Source organism: Leptonychotes weddellii, chromosome 7 (genome assembly GCF_054177405.1).
Source record: "Leptonychotes weddellii isolate Sample4059 chromosome 7, ASM5417740v2, whole genome shotgun sequence".
NCBI classification, from domain to species: Eukaryota; Metazoa; Chordata; class Mammalia; order Carnivora; family Phocidae; genus Leptonychotes; species Leptonychotes weddellii.
In genome coordinates, this window is record NC_138375.1 from 29,501,510 (window position 1) to 29,520,261 (window position 18,752).

Genomic DNA, 18,752 nt, shown 5'->3' on the forward strand with positions numbered 1-18,752 from the left:
TAAAAGCAATGGAGTTTATTTCAGTGAAATTAAATTAGATATATTAAGCTCCCATATCCCCCCAACCTGGTAGAAAAGTTCCTCTCGGTGAGAAATCATTTAATGGCAAAATTTTTACATATCAGTAAAATCTGTTATATTTAAAACTATGTATACAGTACATTTCTGGCAAAAACCTTATACATCTTTCAGTTGTCAAGACAAAGTAAAAATATGGCTGCATAAAATCACAAAAAATATAAATTGCTGAAAAGATAATAAAAAAAGATTAAAAATCATTTGCATTGACTCCCTATATCTTCAGTTAGTAAGAATTTGCAAACGACAAATTTTTTTGAAAATTCTGATGCAACCTTGACATATTCAACCAAAAGTTGTCATTTCAAATATCCCAGCTTAAAAAAGAATTTACTGCAATAATCTGTGCATTTATCATACTATTTGTACAAGTGCAATATTTAAATATCTTCAAAATAAAATTCAGTAACTAAAAGGAATCACAATAACTTAATAAGAAGCAAAGTTTACAAAATTAACAATTTTTAGAAGGTCCTATTTAATTGGTTCCTCCTTTTGTTCTCCCCACCCCCCACAACAGCTTATAGAGACATTATGAAGATGTCTTAGTTCTATATACAAATCTGTAACTTTAAAAATACAGTCTTCTGTTCTTAACATCAGAAACATAATGCTGCATTTATAGACCCTACATTAAATCAATATCCCCAAAACACAGGGCCACATACAAGTTATAAATACAGTTTTGAACTTATTTAAGTTGAATTCCTATTATTTTATACAGTTTTCAGATTCTAAGTTGAATAGACAAGCCCTGGACAAAAAGAAGCAAGATTTTTCTTTTGAATTCAGTGCATGTTTCTAGGGGTGCTGGAACCAAATCTACAACTACAGTTAACTATGCAAGCTATTAAGACACTTGAGTACATTACTGCCTGGTTACATAGGTGCTCACTGTATTTGCCAAAAACAGTCCTATAATACAAAGGTATGAAATGAGAAATAAGATAGCTCTTTTGCAATGGAAAAATGATTGATACCAAAAAAAATCAATACCTTGATGTTAAAATAGTATAAGGCAATTATGGGTGATATAGTATTTTTTATTTTTTATTAGCATACACATGACACCAATTTTAACTGAGGTGACTTTAAATTTTCATTTACAACTACTACAGAATGCTACTAGGAAAAAGGAAAGAGCAAGGAAAAGAAAATATAGAGATCTTACAAAGATTAATTAAGCATCTTTAGGTAGTTCCCATAATGCTACTTTTTAAGAAGTGATTAAAATCCAAAACATATGTGACTATTTAGAACTAACTGATCTGTTCCATATTTTACTGAAATAATAATGTCATATCTGACTAAGGAGACATAACCAAATGCAATGTGTAAACTTTCACTGAATCCTGGTTTGAAATAATGAGCTGTGTACAAAATTTGGAGGACAACTGGGGAAATCTAAATATGCATGATTAGATGACATTAGGGAATTACCAATTTTATAGGAGCATTATAGTTTTTTAGGAAAATGTCATTATTTTTAGATGCTTGAAGTGTTGAGAGTGATTATGTCAGCAACATCCAAATGGTTCAGGGGGGGAAAGCATATATATATATATATATACATATATATATATACACATACACACATATATTACACAACTATATCTATATACATATATAGATATAAACGAAACATGGCAAAATGTTGACCAGTGTGGAATCTAAGTGGTAGATACACATGTGATCACCCAATAGCCTTTCAATTTTTCTGTTTTTAAAAATGTTCGCAATAAAATTTGGGAGAAAAAGTCTTATCTGAGCATTTAAACACTTTGTAAGAAATGTTCTGTGTGCTAAGTCAATTTAAAAGATACATAATTGAATAGCTAGAAATTTTTTATATACATTCAATACTGACTGACATGAGCAGCGAAATTTGTGAGATTGACGAAAACATGATTTATTTATAGTATATGAAACTCAGCTCTTGTGACAAAAAGAGAAATTTATGTACAGAATATAGTGAGACAAATTGTAAGATTTACCTTAGTGCCTAGAGTATCTGAATATTTAAGTTCTGTGCGTTTTTGGATTACCAAGCTAAAGAGAAAATTTTAATTATGTCTAATATCTTTGATGTGCTTACCAGATACTAAAGAATATTAAGGGAAGAGACATGGAAGAGTCATCCAGACTGTCACTACTGTTGGAAGATACTTGCTATTTAAGAAGATAAGGAGCCCCCAAAATAAAATCACCTATAAAGGTCTCTGGGGATTCTAGGCAAATATTTATTGAATAAATTTGTGAAGCAGTTATGTAACACATCAACATGTAATAATACATGAAGGCCTTTATGGTAAAATAATATTCTACAAAGCCCTGTGTACACTAAATATAAAATAGCCAAATATCAAGTGAGCCTGAGAGACCTATAATTCATTGTGAATATTACATTATGCTATACGCCTACTGAACAATGAACAACAAAATTATCTTAATTCATTTTTGCACATTAGGCTTTTAACTATTAATCATATTCCAATTCCTGTGCAAACTGCATTCCAAAAGGCCAATCCTTAGTTATAATTATGTATAACTTGATTATAAATGGAAGCATTTGGCTATGATTTATTATGCATGCTTATTGCTATCAAAGAAATAAGCAAAATTTTAGGTTTACTGTGCAAGAATTTTAATTAGATTTGCACACATCTCAAAAAATTCTATAGTGTGACTTCCAGGTCTTGGAGTTAAGTCAACAGGAGAAGAGTCAAGTGAGGTCACAGATGAGGTAAGAGAAGCTTCTGAGGATTTTCCTTGAGCCTCAGCATCTGAATCATTCCTTTGGCAAGATCGATAGTTGCTAACTGATCCCGATCTCTGTGGAGTAGCAGTCCCTGATTTGGCTTCAGTAATTTCATCTGTAGAAAAAAATTTCAATGTATTATAATCCATGACACCCCCCCAAAAGTTTAATAGTATTTAATTTCCTTCTTTGAAACCGCTGACCAGCTATCAAGACCATGTTTATGCTGAATACTTGCTAAAATAGAGGTGATGAGTCTGTGTTAAACCATTTGCGTTTTTTCCTTACAGTATGTATTCTCCTGATGGCTAATCAAGATTGGGTACAGTACACAGTTACTCATCAGTCTTGCAATCCAAAGTTAAGAGCCCAATAAACTAATAACATGGGGCTCAATAAACATCCTTCCCTAGTGATAAAAATTAATCCCTCTGTATTAAAATCATAGAATAAATGCACTTAAAATTTGGAAATAATACTGGAAATCACCTCATCCAACTCTTTGTTCTACTGATAAAAAAAAAAACCACCCCAGAAAGTGAAGTGACTTGCCATAGGTAATAAGTGAACAGAGAGGTAAATCTAGAACCTGCATCTCCTATCATTTCAGTAGTTTTCACTCTCCCACTTTCTCTTCATATTTAAGATCTCATAAAAGAGCAACGATTCCAATAAACAGAAATCAAGGAAAGCCTAAAGTTGGGAACAGAGTACAAAAACAGTAAATGCTCGGGGTGCCTGGGTGGCTCTGTCGGTTAAGCATCTGCCTTCAGCTCAGGTAATGATCCCAGAGTCCTGGGATAGAGCCCCGCATCAGGCTCCCTGCTCAGCAGGGAGCCTGCTTCTCCCTCTCCCTCTGCCTGCCGCTCCCTGCTTGTGCTCGCTCTCTCTGTGTCAAATAAATAAAATCTTTAAAACAAAACAAAACAGTAAATGCTCATTCAACTGGCAAACCCAGGGGCTAATAAACCCATGGTTATAAATTTGATCCAAATACAATGAGAAATACAAAATCCATTCCGTATCAGACTAGATGAGTGTTAGCAGATAAACAGCATCTGGACAGATAGATAAGCAGACAAACAGCTCTAGCCAGTATATCACCACTCAGATCTGTGTCTTTCTGATACTTGGAAGGTACTATCCTTTGGTTTATAAAGAAGACAAAAAATTCATAGGTAAATCTCATCTAATAGTTCATACAATCTTAGATGACCAGAAGTGGTAATATATCTTAACTGATTTGGCCAATGAAGAACTGCCATAAACTTGTACTTAAATAAAGGCTCGGTTTATGAGAGAACATTTATATATACAGTTATACTCTTTTATAATGCTGGGATAGAAAGAGTATTTACCTGAATTATGAATCACCTGTGTTCCATCAAGCTTTTTAATAGATAACATAAATAAGTTTTTAAGAGGGTATTCCCATGGGAAATCTGAATTAATATAAATTTCAGGGGTGCCTGGGTAGCTCAGTCGGTTAAATGTCCAACTCTTGATTTTGGCTCAGGTCATTATCTCAGGGTCGTGGGACTGAACCCCGCATAGGGCTCCATGCTCCGTGGGGAATCTGCTTAGGATTCTCTCTCTCCCTCTGCCCCTTTCCCTCTCAACTCTCTCTCACTCTCAAATAAATAAATAAAATCTCTTTTAAAAGATTTATTTATTTGAGAGAGAGGACGTGAGAGAGCACGAGCAGGGGGAGTAGCAGAGGGAGAGGGAGAAGCAGATTGCCCGCTCAGCAGGGAGCCCGATGCAGGACTGTTTCCCAGGACCCTGAGATCATTACCTGAGCCAAAGGCAGATGCTTAACCGACTGAGCCCCCCAGGCACCCCTAAATAAATAATTTCTTTTTAAAAAAATTAATTTCAAACCATGTTTGGTATCACACCATTTACTAAAAGTCTATTATAGTCTACTCATATACATACACTGAGATATAAGATATTCTTCCCATTTAAAAATAAAAACAAGAACAAAAATGTCTACTTTCTGCAGTTAATAATTTACCTCAACTTAATCATCTAAATAGTTAAGATATTCTAGCAAACTATACATAATGGTAATCAAAGACATTTTCCAAATACAGGTTTTCATTTTCAAAATATTAAAACAGTAAAACAATATTTAACATTTCTTTAAAAAAATTCAAGGAGGTACTTTAAAGATTTTATGCTGCAGTAAGGTCATCGTTTTGATGACCAATTAAAATAGCCAACTAAAAGTTTGAATATTTCAGTGATTTAATCATCAGATTGTCTCTGTTTATGACTGTAGGTAAATAGAAATGCACAACAGTCTAAAATTAAGGTTAACAATGTCACTTTTAACTAATTATGACAGTTATCTTGAACCTAAGATGCCTTAGTCTCAGGAATCCTTATATAGTGCCTTCATATAAAAGTGATCTATTATTGGGTGCCTGGGTGGCTCAGTCAGTTAAGTGTCTGCCTTCAGCTCAGGTCATGATCCCAGGATTCTGGAATCAAGCCCCGCATTGGGATCCTTGCTCAGCAGGGAGTCTGCTTTCTCCCTCTCTCTCTGCCTGCCACTCCCCCTGCTTGTGCTCTCTCTCTGTGTCAAATAAATAAACAAAATCTTTAAAAAAATAAGTGATTATTTAAGAACACTTTATTGAGAGATAGATAAAATTGGAATCATGTTAACTCTCACAAAACTTAATAAAGGATGCATATCTCTGATATGTCTCTAGTGTCAGGCTGGGAGTAAAAGGCTGGGTGAGAGGAGAAAAATAACCGTAAGTCCCTAACCTGTCCAAAACATTTCTCTCTCAGTCCCCTCTAAGAAACCTTACTTGACAAATAATTTCTTGTCCTATGAGCTACTAATCAAATCTGTTCACATTGCCTTATCAATCAACTTTAAAAGCTACTTGTACTTCAATTCTTAAATGAAAAATAAAAATATTAAATATCAGATATAAAAAAATACTAGTCAACATTTATTTCCAAATACAACATTTTATCTTATCAAAATGAACCACACCAAAAAACAGAAATGTGGCAGAAACTATCACTTTAGGATCAGACTACACCTGGCTTTAAGACAATCTTAAAAGGACAATACACAGTAAGATTACAAGAAAAACACGATTCACAAATGTTTACATCACAGAGGCACAAAATCACATTTTATACTCTTTTGCTACTGAATTACTAGGAAGAATTCAAGAAACTTCAAAAGAATCAAAGACTAAAAAGCCCAGTTAGGTAACAAGTCTAGTATGTCAACTATGTTGTTTTGTGGGATGTACATACCATCAATACTACGGAAATCCAGTAAGTACGTTCTACTATCCACTTGGTATAACTGTAGACTCATTTTGGAGTATGTACTTGTCACAGGATTCTTCCTTCGAACACGCAAATAATAGGGGTTTACAACCTAGTATATGGTATGGACAAAAACAAAATCAAAAGCAATTCTTCCAGAAAAAATTTTATAGACTACAGGTTTGCCAAATGTGCTTAAAATCAGAATGCCCTTTCTTTCTTACCTTCCATTCATAATCCAGCTGTTTAATTGCTCTACAAACTTCTGCCATGATATCATTCGGTCGACTTTGACTTCTAATTCCCAAATGCCATTTTGCTTTCCTTACACCTTGGTGTTTGGATTTCTGTGGATTTAATTCATCGAGGGTGTGGCGTGCCCTTGGTGTTTCAGCAACCAAGAATGGTACTCTTTCAGGATGGGGCCGAGTCAAATGGTGATCATCGAGAAAAGAATCAGGTGGGCTTGTCGCCAAGTAAAAATCTTTGGCCTCATTCATTATTCTCCTGTTATCTATTATGAGGTGGTAGGCAACTGCCAAAGGGTCCTGGTGATTTCTGTTATAAAGGCAGCTGAGAACCTCCTCTTCTGAGCACTCAAATTTTTCACATACTTCTTTTAAGGCTTCATCATCAATCATGGTTGAACTATATGATGGATCCTCAGGAAAAAGATATTTTGGAAGGTCTTGTTTAAACCATTCATGTTCCCTGAGAGAAAATGGCAGGGTCAGGAGGAGGATTTTGAGTAGAGATGAGACTGCAAGTAACAGTTTGGGGAATTTAGGATATGAATTCATTTATATTTATATTCATATTGTATTTTCATTTTTTCAAACTGAGATTTTCCTCTTCTGGCTCACATTTCATTGTGTATACTGGAGGAAATGCTCCAACCACCTTCTGGTTTTAAGAGGGAGAAAGCAGTGCTGTACCAACAGGAAAAGAAATGTCTACACTTTTATTTAAAGTTTTGGCACAAATGAAAAAGAACAATATTCAGTGGCTTCATTATAATTCTCTTCTGATATAATTTTAGGTGAAAAAACCGTAACAACAAAAACAGACAAGTATCATTCACTGAATGCTTACTATGTGGTAGGTTTTAGGCTAAATACTTACCATACATTATCTCAACTCATAAAACAATTCTATGAAGATAATAACATCTCCTCATTTTTAATGAAGGAACTGAGAGTTTCCTAACTTCATATATAAAAGGATATGTTTGACCTGAACTATGTCAAAAACAGCTAAAACTAAAAACATCAAGAAAGGAAAACACCCAAAAGAACAATGACTATCTTCTGGGTGACAGAATTAAAGATCATTTTAGTTTTCTATTTTTTTGGGTGTTTTCTAATTCCAATTGTCACATATTACATTTAAATTGCAAAAAGTAGATAAAACACAAGAAAAAGCATCTTTCACTTAGGTATTTTAAATTTTAGAGAATGATTTGTCCTTTTCCACTGGTGGTATAAACATGCCCTTCCATATGAAACTTACAAACCAGTAATTTCACATGTGATTCAGTGTATACTACCCCAAAACCACACGTCATTAGTTAAGTTAAAATGTCCTCATTACTTGAGATAAACAAAAGGAAAAACAGAGTAATTCAAAAGATCAGAACTCAAATAGTGACACAAATTTACTACTACTGAAAAGCATTAATCTTAATGAGAATACATAAAAGTCAAATATGAGGCATACTACAGAAAATCTTGAAGAACCACTACAAATGTAAAATCCCACCAGGGTCCTTTTTATTTCACATTAGCTATTTTTTCAAATTTAAAAACATGTAATATTCATTGTTAAAATTTCAAAAGAAAGATGCATAAGTAAAAAGCCTTGAAAGCCCTTCCTACTACTAATCTTCTTTCCCTAAGGCAGCCTGTTCAGTGTGTATTTTTAAATACCAAAATAAAATAAATGTGCCTATATACTATATTTTTTAATAAAAATGGCATTACATTGTACATACTATCCTGCAACTTTTTCCTTCACTTAACTTGTATCATTGAAACTATTAGATCTGATAATCTCCAAGCTGCATAATTACCTGATATCTTTGATTGTGGCCCTCTTCATGGGATCCACCTGTAGCATATGTTTCAAAAGGCTAATCACAGACGGATTTAAATACTGAGGGGTATAGAAGATCCCATCACATATCTTCTTAAAAAGAGTTGGCACATGATCATCATCAAATGGAAGGGTTCCACATAATAAAGCATAGAGAATAACCCCACTGCTCCATATATCTACCTCTGGACCTGCATACAATCTGTAACAGGAAATATCAATTGGATTAAATAATCATAGTAACTTGAGAGCCAATCAATTAATCAAAAATTTTAAATATGGATACTTCATAAAGAATTATTAGAGTATGGTTTCTATAGCCATTGCTACACACTACACATAAAGATTCTATACTAATTCTATCAGTATTATCTTTGAAAACAAGTCAAGAATTTTTGTTAAGTTTAGACTATAGCTAAAATTCTGTTCTTACTACCTTACTGTGGTCCTTATAAAATCATTTAAGAATGTTCTTTAAACCCATTGTCTCCCAATAACCCAAGACCTCCTACCAAGGCAAAAGGGGCCTGAGGCTATGGAAGAAAAAAGCCAAGGTGACTGGTTCACAGAAGATTCTAAACTAGTATTTGTAATACACTGTAGCCAACTGACTTAACTACCACAGGCTCTTAGGTCAAAGTCTGGTTTTGGGGAAAGGATGTTTATAAATTGATCAAATAAATTGTTGAACTGATCCATAAATACTGCTTTGAGTACAAGTTCCCACTCATCCAGACCTCACAGGAAGACCTTATCCAAACTGGAAAAGCAGACTTCAGTAATGGCCCATGTATATATGCATATTTACAATACATTTCTTTTGTTTATTTAATTAACACAGTCGCCAGGTCTTGAACTGTTTTCTTCCAAAACAAATTACATGACACAAATGAAGTAATTTAAAAACATTTTCTGAACATTAGGCTGATATAAAAAGATAATGATGAACCTTGATAAATTTAAAATTAGATACTTCTGCCTTATTCACAGCCATGCCTTTACCCAAATATAATTTCTCTGAGCACACTAGGCAAGCAAGCTCATATATGAAAACAGAAAATATTGTAGTATTTCTGCATTCTGAATTAGGATGTGAAACATTCAAACAAAGAAACATGGTTTTAGTGTGAAGTTAATAAAAGTTGATTACAAAAATTAGTAAATAAACTTAACCGTCTGTTTTCAATTTCAGTAGGAGAGTGAAGAACAGTAACTCTAAAAAATTAAATTTTCCTGCCATCTAAGCTATTTGAAAGCTGCACTTTATGTGTAGTGTGTAGCAATGGCTATAGAAACCATACTCTAAGATCCTCATGTTCTCAATGCTGGTAATTGAGAGGTTCGAATTCTTCTAATACCGTAGTCTCTAGAAGATTTAAAAATGAAAAATTCAAAATAAATGAGTCTGAAGATTTTATCATACTTCAGTCTAATTCCCCAAGACACCTTATCATAAACATAAAGCTACTACAGAATGCCTTTCTATCAGGGTGCCTGGGTGGCTCAGTCAGTTCAGCATCCAACTCTTATTTCAGCTCAGGTCATGATCTCAGGGTTCTGGGATCAGGCACTGTGTTCAGCAAGGGGTCTGCTTGAGGAGTTCCTCCCTCTCCTTCTGCCCCACCCCCAACTCACAGGCTCTCTCTCTGTAAAATAAACAAACATATCTGAAAAATTAAAGGTACACATTACACACTTTTAACTCTTCAACTAAGTAAACCATTTCCAACTAGTAGGTATTTCTATACTCAAGTTTTTAATGCCTGACCTTTAAAACTTGCTAGTTTTAGGGTGCCTGTGGCTCAATCGGCTGGGCCTCTAAACTCTTGATTTTGGCTCAGGTCTTGATCTCAGGGTCCTGAGACTGAGCCCCCCCACTGGACTCCATGCTTTGCAGGGAGTTTGCTTGGTATACTCTCTCTCCCTCTCCCCTCCCCAACCTCACACGCACACACCCACATGCTCTCTAAAATAAATAAATAAATCTTTAAAGAAAAAAAAAACCTCCTAGTTTTAAACTTCCAATTTCTTCTACTGGGGGAAAAAAGTGAGTATTCTCATCTAACTACTTTATATATGATATTGACTTGCAAACCAATATTCTCTTCTATAAATGGAATCCTTAATTCTTACTTATGTTTTATTCTTAAAACATAACACTTTCTGGATAAGGAAAGAATTAGCCTTACATGTCTTTCTTTCACTAGAATTTAATATGACACTACAGACAGACAAAATCTAAGAGAAAAAGACAATTATATAAATGTACAGGGGTGGAAGAAAGGGTGTCAAATACTACCTTCCTGAAATTACTTCTGGTGCAGCATAGTTGGGTGAACCACAACTTGTTCTTAAAAATTCACCATCTGACATCATGTTTGAAAGACCTGAAAATGCACAAAATCAATATCCAAGACTTCCCAAGGACAAAAATAAAAACAAAACTCCACTGAACAGTAAAACTGAGTTTGCATTGAAGTGATAAATCATCGTTTTGTCCTTTGCTTCAACAAATTCTGTCTTCACTGTTTGCAAATATTTTGCCATTATGCCCTAAAACTTGTAATCTATTTCAGCATTTAAAGTTAGTGCATTATTGAAATTTAATGAGTATATATTAAGCTACTGGTTATTCCGCTTACTAGAATAAATTTGGCATATTTAAATTTATTAATACAGAAACTACTAGGGAAAAAATGTACAACAGATGAGTAGAAGAATTAAAATTCAAAGTTTCTATTAACCCCTGTTCTGATTCTTTAAAAAAAATAAAATAAAATAAAAAACAGTAACTTTGAGTACCAAAGTTTCCTCATAGTTTTACTCTAAGAAGAAACCTCTGCCTCCTCAAAAACGCACTAGGTAAAAATAATCATTACAGGAGCGCCTGGCTGGCTCAGTTGCCAGCATACAGCTCTTATCTCAGGATTATGAGTTCAAGCCCCAGGTTGGGTACAGAGATTATTTAAAAATAAAATCATTAAAAAAAAAAATAATCATCATCATGACAACTGAGGAGTAAGGAAGTCAAATAATTTGTCAGCAGCAAACCAGTAGCTCAGAGCTGATTGGCAGTGCTCAATGAATCTCTACAGATTATAATACACATATCCCAAACTGAGGAAAATAGTTATAACAATCTCCTCTGATTTGAACTGAAGCTAAGCAAAAGAGAGTTGCAGAGATTCATTTTCTTAGATTTAATAATGTCAGTGGCAATTTACATAGAAAATAAAGAAAAAATAAATTCACTTTTGACAATCAAAATAATGTTCCTCCAAGCTGAAATTATGCTTTTCTATCATTTAAAATATTTTACTTTTTTTTTTTTTTTTAATAATTTTGTTCATATAATTTACCTTCTGGCTTTCAGAGTTTGAGTAACTCCATTCCAGTCTCTCCTCTTGCTCTATACTTGATCAAAAGAACACACTGGAAATAAGGTTGCTAACTTCTCCTTCACAAATAATAGCCTCAAATCAAATGATGCTTCTAAGGCTACCAACTTATTTACCTGTCATAAGACTCAATTTTAAAGACATAAAGCTAAGAAGAGAATTCCTTATCTCTTCTCTTTTTTGTATGCTCACAGACAAAATGGTGAGGATACACTATTTGGGGGTACTCAATCCATTGCACAGAAGTAAAAGTTATCTGAAGAATGCTATTGATGTTCGTTAAACATAATGAATACGCGAAACTATAAAAATCTCCTTACCAAAATCAGCTATCTTTGCATTCATGTGTGCATCAAGCAGGACATTTTCAGGTTTCAAATCTCTATGGACCACCATATGCCTGTGACAATAATCCACACCAGAAAGGATCTGTTGAAACAGACGCCGACTTTCTTTTTCATCCAGCTAAGAAAAGTAGAGAGGCATTTTAAAAGTATGTTTTTCAGAAGAAATTCTTATACCTGCAATTCTCCACCCTATAAGACTGTCAAAATGCATGAAATCTTCCAAATGAACCTCATCCTGAGACATTTTTGAAATGGGGAGGAGATGGATATATACAGCACAAAATGCTAAGAGGATCTTGGAACCCAAATCAGTAACTCAACTTTGTTATCACCTTTGTGACTACATTGTCATAGCTTGCTTTCCTCTATATTTCATGAGCTATGTCAAATAGTTTCAATTTCTACTTGAAACTAGACGTGTTTTCTCCTATAAATTGGAAATATTTAATCCTTCATTCCTTTAACAAATATTTATTGAACATCTTCAATGTGCCATGCACTGTTTCAGACACTCGAGATGAATAAAACAAAGGTCCTAATCTAGATGAAAATCGACAACAGGGACGCCTAGGTGGCTCAGATGGTTAAGGGTCTGCCTTCAGCTCAGGTCATGATCCCAGGGTCCTGGGATTGAGCCCTGCATCAGGCTCCCTGCTTGGCAGGAAGCCTGCTTCTCCCTCTCCCTCTACTGTTCCCCTTGCTTGTGTTCTATCACATAAATAAAATCTTTAAAAAAAAATCGACAATAAAAAATAAATATAAAAAAATAACATCAAGAAGTGTTTTGAAGAAAAATAAAGCAGAATAAGGGCACAGAGATTTATGTTGGGGTGGATGATACTATTTTAGACTATACGAGGAAGTAACATTCAAGATTTTTAATGAATTAGCAAGCAATCAAATTATATGTCCTAAAATAAAGACATTCTAGTTTTAACAAAAGAAAAACCTTTATTCATTTGTTTAATAAAATATAAAAAGCATGTATCTGAAAAAAGTTATCTTATGTAGCAACTAACATTTTAAAAAATATTCTTGAGGTGCCTGGGTGGCTCAGTCGTTAAGCGACTGCCTTTGGCTCAGGTCCTGATCCCAGGGTCCTGGGATCAAGCCCTGCATCGGGCTCCCTGCTCTGCAGGAAGCCTGCTTTTCCCTCTCCCACTCCCCTGCTTGTGTTCCTTCTCTCGCTGTGTCTCTCTCTGTCAAATAAATAAATAAAATCTTTAAAAAAAAAAAATTCTTTAAGAAATCTCACTCAAAAAAAAAAAACCTCATTCCACTTATCCATATTTTCTTGTCTTATGATTTTTTTTCTCAAAAGTAATAACCATTACTTGAATGAGCCTCTACCAAGAAGTCACATTTAATAAACAGCCTATTAGTTCTCTAGGCAAAGGACTCTAATATGCAATTCTCTAACAGAGGCCACAAATTAGCATTCTAAAACCAGACTTCTACACTTCACATGGCAGGGACAATCTAGGAGAAAAGATAAACTAGTAATTTCTTTTGAAAGCAAAATTAAAACTACTAAAGTACTATGAGATACCCTTCCTCTAGAGAAAATAACAATGTGTTAGCAGTCTCATTTATTTCTAGAAAAAATGTAGTGTTCACTTTTTTAATACAACTTTATATCAAACATACTAAGTGAAAAAAAGAATGTGTTCTAAATGTGAAAGAAAACTGATTAAACAAAATATAATAGGTAAACTAAACAGGCTACAAAAATTAAAATTATATTATATTGACAAATACAGTACAAAAGATGGAGGGAAGTCTACAAAAGAATATTAGAAAAGTTAAAGCATATTTCCAGTTAAACATGGCAGATCAAACCTTTTGTCTCCACCCTTTGAAACATCACTAAAATGACATTAGCATATAAAGACAAAAAGAGCAAGAGAAGTGACAACAGTCATCAAGAGGAGTCAGTGGGCATTAAGGAGGGCACTTGAAGTCATGAGCACTGGGTATTATATGCAACCAATGAATCACTAAATTCTACCCCTGAAACTCATAATATACTATATGTTAACTAAACTGAATTTAAATAAAAAATTAAAAAAAAAAAAAGAGGAGTCACTAAACTGTACAATGGATGAACAGTGATAAAGACTTCACCAACAGAGAGAGCAGAAACCTAAGCCCACAGGGGTGGAAACCAATAATAAACTAGCCTGCACACAGAACCCTGGAAAAGCTTTTAGAAGCCTTGGAAATTTAGGAAGGGAGAAATGAGAGGAGGACTGAAAACAGGACAATCGGTTACAGTAAGAAGTTTTAAACTCACCCCACCTGAGGACTAAGACCCATGATTTACTCTAGGAAGGCTGAACCAGCTCTGTTCTCAAGGACACCAAGGCAGAGATGAGGCACCAGAAGGAAAACACGGGGATTAAGTGGAAGTCAACATACTAACTACTGAGACTTGCAGGCCTCTTCCCATTTCAGCTCTCAGAGTACTGACAGCTAATACCCTCAAGAATATTGGAAGGTTTCTTCTGGAGCAACTTTCTGATCTAAGGAAAAATATTTGAAATTACGGACATTTGGTATATCCTAATAAAATGGACAGATCCCTACCTATTCAAAGGATGGGAAGGCCCACCAATCAATAAGTTCCACCTACATGAGCTTGGCATTCAGTACCTCACTCAAATAAATATAAGTAGACAACCAAGAATCACCAGACATCTGAGGAAGGGTCATGTACAAAAGACCAAGACCAATAAAATGGAGCACAGAAGGTAGAGTAACAATGCAGGAAACAGATGAAGACTTAAAAAAACAAAAATAAAACAAAACAAAAAAACACTACAATTGTTGACTCTTAATTATACATAACAAACTTATGGTTACCAAAGGGGAGATGAGTGGGGGCATGGGTGAAATGGTGATGGGGATTAAGAGTACACTTATCATGATGAGTACTGAGTAATGTACAGAATTGCTGAGTCACTAGACTGTACACCTGAAACTAATATAACACTGTGTGTTGATTATACTGGAATTAAAATTAAAAACTTTAAAAAAAAACCTAATTGTTATCCTCAGACAGATAAGGTTATTGTATCTGTTGAGCAGAACTGGCTATTTAAAAAAGAAAATTTCAGAAAACAAGAAAGATCTTTGAAATAGAAAATATGGCAGCTGAAATGTTAATATGCAACAGGTAAAAAATTGAAGAAAATTCCCATAATGTAAAGCAAAATGACCAAGAAATGACAAACGGAAAAGATAAGAGAACAAGATGCCAATTCAACTTTTGCCTGTTTCCATTATTCCAGGCATAACATAGTGGGGGGGAAGGGAGGGTTAGTGAACAGAGAAATAGAATACCTGAAAATTGAAAAGAACCATGTTAAAAAATGGTAAAATCAAAATTAACTTGGTCATTTAATGAGCTTGGTTTTGATGAAAGTAAACAGATACGCTACATAGAACAAATGAATGAATGATATAAAGAACTTTAGATTGGGAGGGAAAAAATGGCTTCTCATTGCTAGATACAGGTCTTCTAGAAAGAGGTTTTAGCGTACCACATAACCTGGGTATAAGAAAAAAAATATGGGTGGGGGGGCGGTGTTCACTTTTTGGGTCTGTAACTTAAGACCTGTTCCAAATGCCTTCTAAAGTTCCTTCCAACTCTAAATTCTTTAAGTCTAATTCCTACCTCCTTCATGGAGCCTGTTCTTACTACTCCAGGTACATCAGATTTCTGAAACCAAAAAATGAATGCAATTTAAATGTGGCTAGGGTTGACTAGCAAGCCTAGATCTTTAAGTATTAATACCTTTTGTAAGGATTAAATATATACTTCAAGATACATGTTACAAGTATTTGTATACCCCAAAAGCATGAGTTGGAGGATCATGAGTTCTGGGGTCTCAATCCAATTCTGTCATTAATAAACCACGTGACCTTGAGTAAATATATAAATCGTGAGTCTCAGCTTCCACATCTGCATAAGCAGGCTAAGGAAGTATCTTTAAGGTCTTTTCTAACTCTAAATAGTCTATGATTCTTGACAAATACATGACTAAGGGAACTGGTTATTAAGTAGACCTCTTAACAAAATCGCTGACATCTTAAAGCTAGTAAGGAACAAGGGGAGTTACAAAATATATACAGGATTAAATCAGAACTGCTTACCCTTCCATTTTTACAGATATAATCAAATAGCTCTCCTCCTGAGACATATTCCATCACCATGAAAATATCAGATGGTGTACTGATGACCTGGTACCTGGTGAGAGAAAACATTATCTACCAATATTAAAACATGTATATTCATTCATTCAGTAAATATTCACTAAGCGCCTATAATATAGCAGGCACTATGCTATTAGCTGGGAAAACTGCAGGGAACAAAACAAATTCTCTGCCTTCATGGAGTTCATGTTCCAGGAGCCAGGAAACAGACACTAAATAAACAAGCAATATCTCAGGTGGTGGAACATGCTATGAAGAGAAACAAAGCAAACTGAGGGGAATCTCTCGTACAGGGTGTTTAAGGAAGGACTCTGATAAAGTAACATTTGAGCAGAACCTGACAGAAGGGAGCAAACCATACCATGATCTAGGAAGAAAGTGAACCAGGCAGAGAGAACAGCAAGTGCAAAGGCCCTGAGGTAGAAGCCTGCCTGGCATGTTTGAGGAATGGTAAGAAGGCAAGAGCAGAGTGAGTTGGCAGAGAGAAACAGGATGTGGAGTAAAAGAGGTAACTGGAGACTAAAGGACAGAGAACCTTACAAGCCAGGATGAAGTTTTGGCTTCTACTCTAAGGGAGATGCAAAGCTACTGAAGGTTTTAAGCAAAGTAGTCATGTGGTCTGATCTATTAAAAGGGTGGCTTTAATTTATGGCAGCAATGTGAAGAACTGACTGCGGATGGTAAAGGGAGAAGCAAGAAGCTACTGCAGGAGTCCATGACAGAGATGACGGTGGCTCAAACGAGGTTGATGGCAATGAAGGAACTGAGAAACACTAAGATCCTAGATCTATTTTGAAGAAATAGAGATGGAATGGATGGTAGGAAGTGAGAGAAACAACGAAGTTAAGGATGGTTCCTACGTTTTGCCCTGAGGAACTGGATATTAACTCAGAGGGTGAGAACTGTGTGAAGAGCAGGCTGGGGGAGGATAACTGAAAGTTCAGTTCTGGCATCCAAATGGAGATGTAAAGTAGGCAGTGGGTGTATGAAACTGGGATTCAGGGAAGAGGTATGAAAGCAGGAGATGTGTACTTAGGGGTCATCAGCACCCATATGCACCTTAAAACCATGGCACCTCAGCAAATGAGAAGAGGTGAGAGTGAAACAAATCTGGAGCCAGCCAGTTCAGTATAAAAGCCTTAGCAGTTGTAACTGACAGCCCGCATAAGAAAACTGAGCAATAAGTAAGTTCTATGGAGACCCTACAACTGGCAACTGTAAAACCACCAGAATTCTACTACTGCCCTTCTGAATACTGGATTCCTGAAATTCTGTCATTTGTGATTTGTTTTATCAGATATAAGCAGCGTGGGGGGGAAACCCTTTCTACTGCCTTTCTCTTGTCTCTAGTGAGGCTAAGTGACATCATGTGAAATGTGGAGGTCAACATTTTCTACTAGCAAATCATTGTTGGTTCTATAGCAATAGGAGCACAGAAAGTTATCGATCAGACGGCATGTACAGAGGACAAGAACGAGAAAGTTAACAGCTGATAAGCACAAGGGCAAAACATGGACATAGATTTAAGTGACCATGAACAGGGTTAGATGAATACATGAACAGGCAGAAATTTTAAAACCTTGAGGGATGATTCAAGAAATGTCAGTCATCTTTCTCACTTGTCAGATTAAGCAGGTTAACAAAAATGATTAAAAAATGATATGACTATATTTAATATAATCAGATCTTACAGTTTAATTATATGAGGGTGCCTGAAAAGCTTGAGGTTCTGAATTTCTCTGCGGATTTTTCCCACCACATCAAGGCTTCGAATCTTCTGTCGATTGAGTATCTTCACAGCAACTTTATGCCCAGTCAATTCATGTTTGCCAACTGTAGGAGAAATAATTTTAACAAATTAGTGCCAGGCTTGATTAATAACATTTTAGATGTTATTCTAAGAGTAGTAATCTCAGAAAATACTGAGCAAATTTAACTTCCTTTCAGTTCTGCCTGATTTGCCCCTAAATGTTGTTTACATGTCCAAGAGTGATTAAGTGGTAGAATACATAGGAAACTGGTAACAGTGGTTTCTTCCAGAAAGGAAAACTGGAAAGCTAACAGAGAGAGAAAGAAAAGAAACTTCCTTTTTGCTGTATACCTTTTTGCCCTTTTAAATTCTTACTTATTTTTTAGTTCTTAAGCTATCATACATACAAACTGAACTTTTAAAAAAAAATAACTATTTTCTTTTGGTGAACAGTTCTATGGATTTTAACATATAGAAACTGGTAAAGCCACCATTAGAATCAAATACATAACAGTTTCGTCATCCCAAAAAACTCCCTCCTGCTACAGACACATTTCCCCTACCCATAACCCTTTGAACCTTCCAAATTTCAGTTCATGAACATGCAGTTTCTATTTTTAAGAATTAAAAAAATTAGGGGCGCCTGGGTGGCTCAGTCGTTAAGCGTCTGCCTTCGGCTCAGGTCATGATCCCGGGGTCCTGGGATCGAGCCCCGCATCGGGCTCCCTGCTCCGCGGGAAGCCTGCTTCTCCCTCTCCCACTCCCCCTGCTTGTGTTCCCTCTCTCACTGTGTCTCTCTCTGTCAAATAAATAAA

At 35.3% G+C, this 18,752-nt stretch overlaps 1 protein-coding gene across 7 annotated transcripts in view; it reads right to left on the minus strand.

Annotated features, from left to right (window-relative positions):
- The window catches only part of PRKAA1 (protein kinase AMP-activated catalytic subunit alpha 1), a 33,880-nt gene continuing 15,128 nt past the window's right edge, over positions 1-18,752 (minus strand). For 3 of the 7 annotated variants that reach the window (XM_081826054.1, XM_081826056.1, XM_081826057.1), the window contains exons 3-11: positions 17,879-18,020; positions 16,128-16,241; positions 15,649-15,693; positions 11,946-12,090; positions 10,527-10,614; positions 8,205-8,429; positions 6,361-6,847; positions 6,122-6,248; positions 1-2,951 (exon numbers count right to left, since the gene is read on the minus strand). In XM_081826054.1, coding sequence (XP_081682180.1) covers positions 2,707-2,951; positions 6,122-6,248; positions 6,361-6,847; positions 8,205-8,429; positions 10,527-10,614; positions 11,946-12,090; positions 15,649-15,693; positions 16,128-16,238 — 1,473 coding nt within the window. In that variant the 5' untranslated portion in view covers positions 16,239-16,241; positions 17,879-18,020 and the 3' untranslated portion in view covers positions 1-2,706. The remainder of the gene's footprint in view (positions 2,952-6,121; positions 6,249-6,360; positions 6,848-8,204; positions 8,430-10,526; positions 10,615-11,945; positions 12,091-15,648; positions 15,694-16,127; positions 16,242-17,878; positions 18,021-18,752) is intronic. The other 4 variants (XM_081826053.1, XM_006733333.3, XM_081826058.1 and 1 more) reach the window with 4 other exon arrangements.